This window comes from Gossypium raimondii, chromosome 4 (assembly GCF_025698545.1).
Source record: "Gossypium raimondii isolate GPD5lz chromosome 4, ASM2569854v1, whole genome shotgun sequence".
NCBI lineage: Eukaryota > Viridiplantae > Streptophyta > Magnoliopsida > Malvales > Malvaceae > Gossypium > Gossypium raimondii.
The window spans coordinates 39,361,022-39,371,550 of NC_068568.1; the positions used below are offsets into that span (position 1 = coordinate 39,361,022).

The window sequence follows — 10,529 nt, forward strand, 5'->3', positions numbered from 1 at the left end:
TCCATTGGTGGACACTATCCACTATTAGAGACCTGCATATGATGAACACAAGTCACAAATGCTCTATTTGTATGTCGCATTACAGACTACCCCATTATAACCATTTCTCGTGCTTTACACCTCATGCAATGTCCACAAATTGTCTAACACAATATACACCTTTTTACCAGTATACTCTCTTCCTTGTGCTAGCTTCTAATCCTAGTTCCAAAGAACCAATATTCTTGTATCTACATACTGCTCTGTAGAGCCAGTAGACCAGTCATAACCTCCACACCTCCATTCTTCCTTCTTGAAATTCAAACACATAAGTGTTCCCCAGTAAGGTCGGATATTCACCAATCAAGATTTGCACCAAAGCACCATACTGGAGGCAAAACATAATGTACTGTATCCTTTTTTTTCATTATCATATGTATCAACCCTCTAATATTTCCTTACACTATTTTGGATATAGAGCTTTTGCACCAATGAAGGAGTATTTATACCAATGCACATGCAAGACTTCTGTTTATGATTTCTAACTTTAGCAATACATGCATCGACTCCTACCACGTCCCATTCAACTCCTCCGATTCTTCCTCAAAGGTCAAATCCGGTCTTACCTCAATCTCCTCAATAGAAACAATATAAGATGGGTCAGACCTATATCGCCTTAACATAGAAACATGGAATACATCATGAATACGATCTAACTCCGAAGGTAGCTCAATTGATAGGCAATCGATCCAACACGTTTCAAAATTCGATAAGGCCCAATGAACCTAGGGCTCAACTTCCCCTTACGTCCAAACTGAATGACCTTCTTCCACTGAGACACCTTAAGCAAAACATGATCACCCACAGAAAACTTAATATCTCTCCTCTTCAGATCTAAATAAGACTTCTAGTTATCAGAAGCTACCTTAAGACGATCCCGAATCAGTCTAACCTTGTTCTCAGTATAAGAAACCAACTCAAGACTCAAAACCCGTCTCTCGCCCAACTTAGTCCAACACAAAAGGGTATGACACTTACGACTATACAAAGTCTCGTAAGGTGCCATCTAAATATTGGACCAGAAGTTGTTATTATAAGCAAACTCAACTAGTCGCAAAAACTCCTCTAAACTACATTGGAAGTCTATCACACAACTCCGTAACATATCCTTCAGTATATGAATCACCCTATCAAATTGTCCAGTTGTCTGAGTATGGAACGTACTACTGCAGCCCAACTGAGTATCTAGAGCTTTATGAAATTTTTTCAAGAACCGAGAAACGAAACATGGGTCCCTGTCATAAATAATTAAGATCAAAACCCCATGAAGTTTAACAATATCGAAAATATACAGTTTAGCCAATTTTTGAAGGAATAGTTTGTCTTGACAGGGAGAAAATGGGCAGACTTGGTCAAATGATCCATGATGACCCAAACAAAATCCTTCTTCGTGGGTGTTAAAGGCAACCCACTAACGAAGTCCATAGTTACCTGTTCCCATTTCCAAAGAGGAATCTTAACGGGCTGTAGCAAACCCTAAGGTAGTTGGTACTCAACCTTAACTTACTGGCAAGTTCGACAATGAGAGACAAAGTCAGTTACCTCATGTTTCAAATTAGGCCACTAGTATAACACTCAGAGATCCTGATATATCTTATTTCCACTGGGATGCGTAGTATAAGGGTTACTATACGCTTCCCGCAGAATATATTGCCTCAGCTCAAAATTGTTAGGCACACAAACTCGTCCTTGAAAACACAAAACCCTATCTCAGTTCAGTCCAAAATCAGAAGTACTACCTTCCTCAACTCGATGAAACCGTGGAATAAAAAACTTATCCACCAATTGTTTAACCAAAATCTGATCAATCCAAGTCATCTTAACTTGCAGCTTGGCTAACAAACTACCATTACCAAATAGACTTAGGTGATCAAACATCGCCCTCAAATTAGTCATCGCTTTACGACTAAGAGCATCGACCACAACATTGGCCTTACCAGGATGATACTCAATAATATAGAAGTAATGCTTAAGCAACTCAATCCATATATGCTGCCTAAGTTCAACTCCTTCTCAGTAACGAGATACTTGAGGCTCTTGTGATTGGTGTAAATGATACACCTCTCACTATACAAAAAGCGCCTCCATATTTTTAAAGTGAAGACAACTACAACCAACTCAAGATCGTGCGTAAGATAGTTGCCTTTGTGTGACTTAAGCTGTCGAGATGCGTAAGCCACTACCTTACCATCTGGCATTAGAACACAACCCAACCCGATTTGATAAGTATCACTATTTACCAAATTGAGGCTGTGTCAGGACAGGTGCCTAAGTCAAAATAGTCTTAAGCTTCTCAAAACTCACTTGTTGCTCATTGGTCCACACAAATGGTGCATTTTCACGCAACAAATTAGTTAACGGAGCTGCAATAAGCGAGAACCCCTCAAAAAATCTCTGATAATAACCTGCTAAATCGAAGAAGCTACGGATCTCAAACAAATTCCTAGTCTATTTCCACTCAAGCATAGCCTTAATGTTTTTAAGGTCAACTCGAATTCTTTCAACAGACACCACATGACCTAGAAAAGTGACCTCCCTTAACTAGAACTCACATTTGCTCAACTTAGCGTAAAGCTTTTTGTCTCGAAGTATATACAAAACTACTCTAAGATGGTCATCATGATCATCCTCTGTCTTCGAGTATATTAGAATATCTTCGATGAAAACCAAAACGAACTGATCCAAATACTGCTGGAACACTCAATTCATAAGGTCTATGAATGCATCCGGAGCATTCGTCAAACCAAAGGGCATGACTAGGAACTCATAATGCCCATAACGAGTCCTGAAAGTAGTCTTATGCACATCAACCTCTTTTACCTTAAGTTGATGGTACCCAAAACGAAGATAAATCTTAGAAAATACAAAGGCCCCACGAAACTGATTGAATAAGTCGTCAATCCTCGGAAGTGGGTACTTATTCTTTACCGTCAATCTATTCACCTGACGGTAATCCGCAGACATCCTCATAGTACCATCTTTCTTCTTTACAAACAAAATCAGTGCTTCCCACAAAGACACTGTAACACCCCTTACCCGAGACCGTCACCGGAATCTAGTACGAGATGTTATCCAATTTAACTTACCAATTCGGAGCATAAAAAAAATTGCTTTTAAAATTAAATTCACTGTTCACAACAAAACTGTCTACCTGCGTGACTTTCACTAATTTAATTATAACTCGAGTTACAGAACTCAAAATTTAAATCCGTAAATTTTCCCTGAAACTAGACTCATATTAATACTTACCATAAAATTTTCAGAATTTTGACTTGGCCAATTAGTACAGTTTATTCATTAAAGTATCCCTGTTTCACAGCTCGACAGATCTGACCTCTCGGCACTAAAATCAATTATCTCTTTGTACAGAATACATATAAGGTTATCGTTTTTTCTTTTGAAAATAGACTCACTAAGAAATCTACACATATAAATTATGACCCATAATTCTTTCTGTACAATTTATAATGATTTTCTAAAGTCAGAACAGGGGACTTCAAAAACCATTCTGACCCTATCTCACTAAAATTAAAATATCTCAAAATACAGAATTTCTTTGCCTACACCGTTTCTTTCATATAAAAATAGACTTGATAAGCTTTAATTCCATATATAATTCACTCTCTAATTCCATTTCTACTATTTATGGTGAATTTTTACATTCACGTCACTGCTGCTGTCAAAGAAACTGCTTCTTTGAATTAGTTACCATTTACACATACATAATACCAAAACATAATCTTTACTAACCATTTCAATAGCTAATCTTAGCCATATCATTTGATCATGCTCAAAATGATTAAGACTCTATACATGCCATAGTTCAAACATTTTGAAAAGCACATAATACCGAGATGGCTATGATAGTGTGATACGAGCTCCGACGGTCCACTATTCGATCAAGTTCAAATCACTATAAAACAAAGGAAAGAAAGAGATGTGTAAGCTATAAATAGCTTAGTAAGTTACATGTAAACAATAATTACTCATTTAATAATTAACACTTTTAACATATAACTAATCAAAACATTTCTTAGCAATTTCAATCACTTACACATGCACAATCTTACCAATTCACTTGCATATACATTTTCACACTTAACATTTCATATTCACTTTAATTCATTATTAATCCCGTTGAACAGTTGGAATATACACGGATACGTAGAGATTTAGCACATAAGTGCCACACTGATATGTAGCCGAAGCTACCACTGAAATGTAGCCGAAGCTACCACTGATCAATAACACTGGAAATGTCCACGGGCCTGCTCACACAAGCTGTCAGGTGTCTGCAACACATGCTAGATCACCCAAAGACACCGGACTCACTGTAACACTTTGTAACACTTTGTAACATCGGTCTCTAGTGACATGTCACTTGTATCCAATTCTATTCCTAAGTTCAACCGGAATTTACACTTAACACTTTATTACTTGAATAATTCATGAACAATTTTCCTTCCACATTCAATATTAATTCACATATCAAATATAATTCACGGTTTATACAAATATAACTATTATTTACATATAACTTACCTCGGATGCAAAACGACTATTTTTGTAATTTAGTCGATAACTTTCTCTTTTCCCGATCACTTCCACTATTTCTTCTTTCTTGATAATTGAGCTTAGGAAGTTCAAGAACCCTAGCTATGGTGACATGAATTTTTTGGCAAGCAAACGTCGATTTTAAGAAGATGAACACTTGTTTTCATCTTTATTTTGTCTTTATTCAATTTGGACAAAATGCCCTTGACCCATTACTTAGATATTTTTCTAGAAATACCCTTTTGTGTCCATAACACTAATTTATGGTCTAATTGCCACATAAACACTTCCAATTTCATGCAATAATTCAATTAAGTCATTTAATCACTAATTAGACACACTTTGCATTTTTTCAATTTAGTCCTAAAAATTCAATTAAGCACTAAAGCATTAAAATTTCCTATCCATATTTTCACACAATATTTCAATCAATCAGTAACTAATAAAATTTATAAAATTAAACTATTTCACTTGGATTTGTGGTTACGAAACCACTATTCGATTAGGCCCTATTCGGGCTATCACAATTCTCCCCTTAGGATTTTCGTCCCGAAAATCTTACCGATGAATAAGTTGGGATCTTGTTTCCTCATAGCCTCCTCGGTTTCCCATGTTGCCTCTTCCATCCCATGTCGTTGCCATAACACTTTCACTAAAGCAATTTCTTTGTTTCTCAACTGTTTCACTTCTCGTGCCAAGATTCGAATCGGTTCTTCTTCGTATGTCATATCCGATCAATTTCCACTTGATCGGTGAAATCACATGTGATGGGTCCGATCGATATCGCCTCAACATAGAAACATGAAACACATTATGAATTCTTTCCAATTAGGGGTAAAGACAATCGATAAGCCATTGGACCAATTCTTTCTATCACTTCATACGGACCAATAAATCTTGGACTTAATTTACCTTTACGGCCAAATCTCGAATTTTCTTCCATGGAGACACTTTCGAAATACTTTATCACCCACTTGAAACTCAATCTCTTTTCTTTTCAAATCCGCATACGACTTACATCGATCCGATCGACTTTCAAACAATCACGGATTATCTTCACTTTTCTTGATTTCTTTTACCAAATCGACTCCATGTAACCGATTTTCATTAAGTTCGGTCCAATATAATGGAGTCCGACACTTTCAAATCCATACAACGCTTCATAAGGTGCCATTTTATCTTTGGATTGATAACTATTATTATATGCAAACTCCACCAAAGGTAGATATCTTTCCCAATTACCTTCAAATTCCAATACACAACATCTCAACATATCTTGAGCACTTGAATTACTCTTTTCGATGTCCATCGGTTTGGGGTGAAATCTTGTACTAAAATTCAATTTAGTACCCAATGCCTCTTGTAATTTCTTCCAAAACCTTGAAGTAAACCGTGGATCTCTATCGATATAATAGACGCAGCACACCATGTAATCGAACTATCTCAAGAATATACAATTATTAACTTCTCAAGTGAAAACTCATTCGCACAGAATGAAATGAATGAGTTAGTCAATCGATCAACTATTACCCAAATTGAGTCTTTCTTTTTGGTGACAATGGCAATCCGGAAACAAAATCCATAGTAATTCTATCCCACTTCCACTCGAGCACCATAATAGGTTGAAGTAACCTCGAAGGTACTTGGTGTTCACTTTTACTTGTTGGCACACAAAACACTTTGTCACATACTCGAGATATCCCGTTTCATACCCTACCACCAATATAATTTCTTTAAATCATTGTACATTTTACACTACTGGGGTGAATCGCTAGCGACTATCATGTGCTTCTGCAAAATTTTCGAATTAAATCAACATTTTTGAACACATATTCGTCATGAAACATTAAACATCCATCCGAATCAATCCGAAAATCGAATTATCGCCCATCGCATTGCTCGAGTCTTTTTTCTTTGTAATTCATTATCCACTTTCGAGCCTCATAAATTTCTTGAAGAAACAATGGACTAGCTTTTAACTCGCAAGCAATGATCCATCTTCATCAATGTTAATCTTGTATTCAAAGCTCTCAAAGCAAAGAGAGACTTTCGCTCAAAGCATCAAGCAACTATATTGGCTTTTCCGGATGATAATCTATTACAAGTTCATAATCTTTCATCAATTCCAACCATCTTCATTGCATAAATTCAGATCTTTTGTGTCATAACATATTTCAAACTTTTATGATCTGTAAAAACATGACATTTCTCACCATATAAATAATGACGCCAAATCTTCAAAGCAAAGACAATAGCGACCAACTCTAAATCATGGGTAGGATAATTTCGTTCATGCGGTTTCAATTGTCGAGAAGCATACGCTATCACTTTTCCTTCTTGCATCAATACACATCCAAGCCCATTTAATGACGCGTCACTATAAACAACAAATTCCTTTCCGACTCAAAGTTGCACTAACACTGGTGCCTCAGTTAAACACTTCTTTAATTTCTCAAAACTTTGTTGACACTCCTCGGTCCATTCGAACTTAACATCTTTTTGCAACAATTTTGTCATCGGTGAAGCTATCATCGAAAAACCTTCTACGAATCGACGGTAATATCTAGCTAAGCCCAGAAAACTCCTAACTTCAGATACATTTCTTGGAGGCTTCCATTCAACTATTGCCGATATCTTATTCGGATCCACTCGAATGCCATCTCCGAGACAACATGTCCCAAAATCCAACTTCACTAAGCCAAAATTCACTTTTGCTAAATTTAGCAAACAATTTCTTTTCTCGCAGCGTTTGTAGCACAATTCTTAAATGTTCAAAGATGCTCGACTTCACTTGAGAATAAATAAGAATATCATCTATAAACACCACAACAAATTTATCCAAATAGGTAGGAAAATTCGATTCATCAAATCCATAAAATAGTGGAGCATTAGTCGGACCAAAAGGCATTACAAGAAACTCATAGTGACCATACCGGGTTCGAAAGCGATCTTTGGCACATCGACTCTTTAACCCTCAATTGGTAATATCCAGGATCTCAAATCAATTTTGGAAAACACTGTGGCATCCTTTAACTGATCAAACAAGTCATCTATTCGGGGCAATGGATATTTATTCTTTACTGTCACTTTATTAAGTTGACGATAATCAATACACAATCTCAATGTCCCATCCTTTTTCTTCACAAATAGCACGGGAGCACCCCACGGAGAATAACTTGGTCTGACGAATCCTTTATCCGTCAACTCTTGCAATTGCACTTTTAATTCTTTTAATTCAGTTGGTGCCATTCTGTAAGGAGCAATCGATATTGGAGCAGTACCTGGCATTACTTCAATACCAAACTCTACTTCTCTAATCGGAGGCAAACCTGGCAACTCTTCTGGGAACACATCTAAATATTCACATACCACTGGCACTGATTCGATCTTTGTTTCAGACACTTTTGTATTCAACACATAAGCAAGATATGCTTCACAACCATTTTTCAAACATTTCTGAGCAGACATGGCAGAAATCACAATTGGCATCACATTTGACTTATCTGTTTCAACCCGAAGAACTGTACCACTACTACACTTCAACTCAAGAATTTTCTGACTACAATCTATCTTGGCCTTATGCAATGTCAACCAATCCATCCCCAAAATAACATCAAATTCATCAAATGGCAACAACATCAAGTTGGCAGGGAAACACTGACCTTGTATCATCAAAGGACAATTTTGCATATTTTATCAACTATCACATGCTTGCCTAAAGGATTCGACACTTTAATCACATACTCAGTCAATTCAACACACAAATTCTTATCGACACTAAATTCATACATACATACGAGTGAGTAGAACCGGGATCAATCAATGCAAGAACATTAGTGTCGTAAAGAGAAAATATACCGTTGATCACATCGGGGAAGATGTTTCCTCTCTAGCTCGGATGGCATAAGCTCTTGCTGGAGCTCCCACTTGAGATCTTACTGATCGTGTCTTTTGTTACACCTTTACCACTAGTTCCAGTCCCCACATTTCTCGATGGTCTTCCTCTAGTAGTCACACCGCTCGATCTCACATTTTGAAACTTTTCTATCTCTTCTCTTCTCGGACAATCTTTCACAAAATGATCTTGAGATCCACATTTAAAACATGCTCGGTGATTAAATAACATTCCCTAAATGTCTTTTTCCACAATGTTGACATTCCGGTCTAGTAGGTTTAACACTACCTACACTTGCCATAGAAGTCGCTTTGAGCTTTGGAACACGAATATTGTCTTCCTCGATCTCTTTGAAAATTCACACTAGAAACATTTGATCGAGTATTCATTTCTCTAGACTTCTTCGTTTGAAATTGAAATGACTTGCCCATTGATCTTTTCTTGCATCTCTTGCTTCACTTTCCACCTTTCTTTTCTCTTTGCTCAATTCTTGACCTTGATAGCTCTTTCAACTAGTACCACTAACTCTTTAATTTCAAGAATTCCCACTAGCAATCGGATATCCTCGTTTAATCCATCTTCAAACCTTTTGCACAATGTAGCTTCATTAGATACACACTCTTGGGCATACTTGCTTAATTTGACAAATTCTCGTTCATATTCGGCTCACCGTCATGCGCCCTTGTTTCAATTCAAGAAACTCTTTTCTCTTTTGATCAATGAAACGCCGACTCACATACTTCTTTCGAATTCTTCTTGAAAGAAATCCCATGTAACTTTCTCTTTAGGCACCATGACACTAAAGTTTTCCACCAATTATAAGTGAATCCTCAACAATGAGATAGCACATTTGAGACTTTCTTACGAGTACAAGATAATTCATCCAACACTCGATGGTATTATCAAGCGAACTCGCTCTTCAGGATCATCATTTACATTAGCTCGGAACTCTTGGCTCCATACTTTCAATTTTGTCCTTTGGAGGCTTTGACAATCTTAACACTTCAGTTTGTTGAGGAGCTATGGGAACAGACTTGAGGAATAGGAGGGCGGAGGAGGTTGAGCATTAGGATTAGCTCTAACAAACTCAAGTGTACCAATTGTTCATCATTTGGAGAAAAGCTTTCGAGCCTCATCTCCTTGACCACGAGTCTCAAATCGACTTTCAACAGGCACATTACTTTGAGCATCATCACTGTATCTCGGTTAGAATCCATTACTAAAAAAACATTTTAAGATGTCGAGTCGTCACACTATCATTATTCAATTATGGCATGTATAGATAGTCTATTACACTCGCCACGTTAGTCCGAGAAACGACTAAACCGTAGCTCTGATACCACTAAATGTAACACCCCTTACCCGAGACCGTCACCGGAATCTAGTACGAGATGTTATCCAATTTAACTTACCAATTCGGAGCATAAAAAAAATTACTTTTAAAATTAAATTCACTGTTCACAACAAAACTGTCTACCTGCGTGACTTTCACTAATTTAATTATAACTCGAGTTACAGAACTCAAAATTTAAATCCGTAAATTTTCCTGAAACTAGACTCATATTACTACTTACCATAAAATTTTCAGAATTTTGACTTGGCCAATTAGTACAGTTTATTCATTAAAGTATCCCCTGTTTCACATCTCGACAGATCTGACCTCTCGCACTAAAAATCAATTATCTCTTTGTACAGAATACATATAAGGTTATCGTTTTTTTCTTTTGAAAATAGACTCACTAAGAAATCTACACATATAAATTATGACCCATAATTCTTTCTGTACAATTTATAATGATTTTCTAAAGTCAGAACAGGGACTTCAAAACCATTCTGACCCTATCTCACTAAAATTAAAATATCTCAAAATACAGAATTCCTTTGCCTACACCGTTTCTTTCATATAAAATAGACTTGATAAGCTTTAATTCCATATATAATTCACTCTCTAATTCCATTTCTACTATTTATGGTGAATTTTTACATTCACGTCACTGCTGCTGTTAAAGAAACTGCTTCTTTGAATTAGTTACCATTTACA

General features: G+C 36.6%; 1 protein-coding gene across 1 annotated transcript; it reads right to left on the bottom strand.

The window, feature by feature from the left end:
* Positions 1–548: 548 nt before the first annotated feature.
* Positions 549–3,009, bottom strand: LOC105778947 (uncharacterized). The gene is made up of 8 exons (XM_052629259.1): positions 2,860–3,009; positions 2,592–2,730; positions 2,344–2,402; positions 1,388–1,470; positions 1,166–1,274; positions 905–1,045; positions 765–820; positions 549–654 (listed from the first exon to the last, which is right to left on the bottom strand). Exons 1-8 carry the CDS (start codon positions 3,007–3,009, stop codon positions 549–551), a joined length of 843 nt encoding a protein of 280 aa, XP_052485219.1.
* Positions 3,010–10,529: the final 7,520 nt, after the last annotated feature.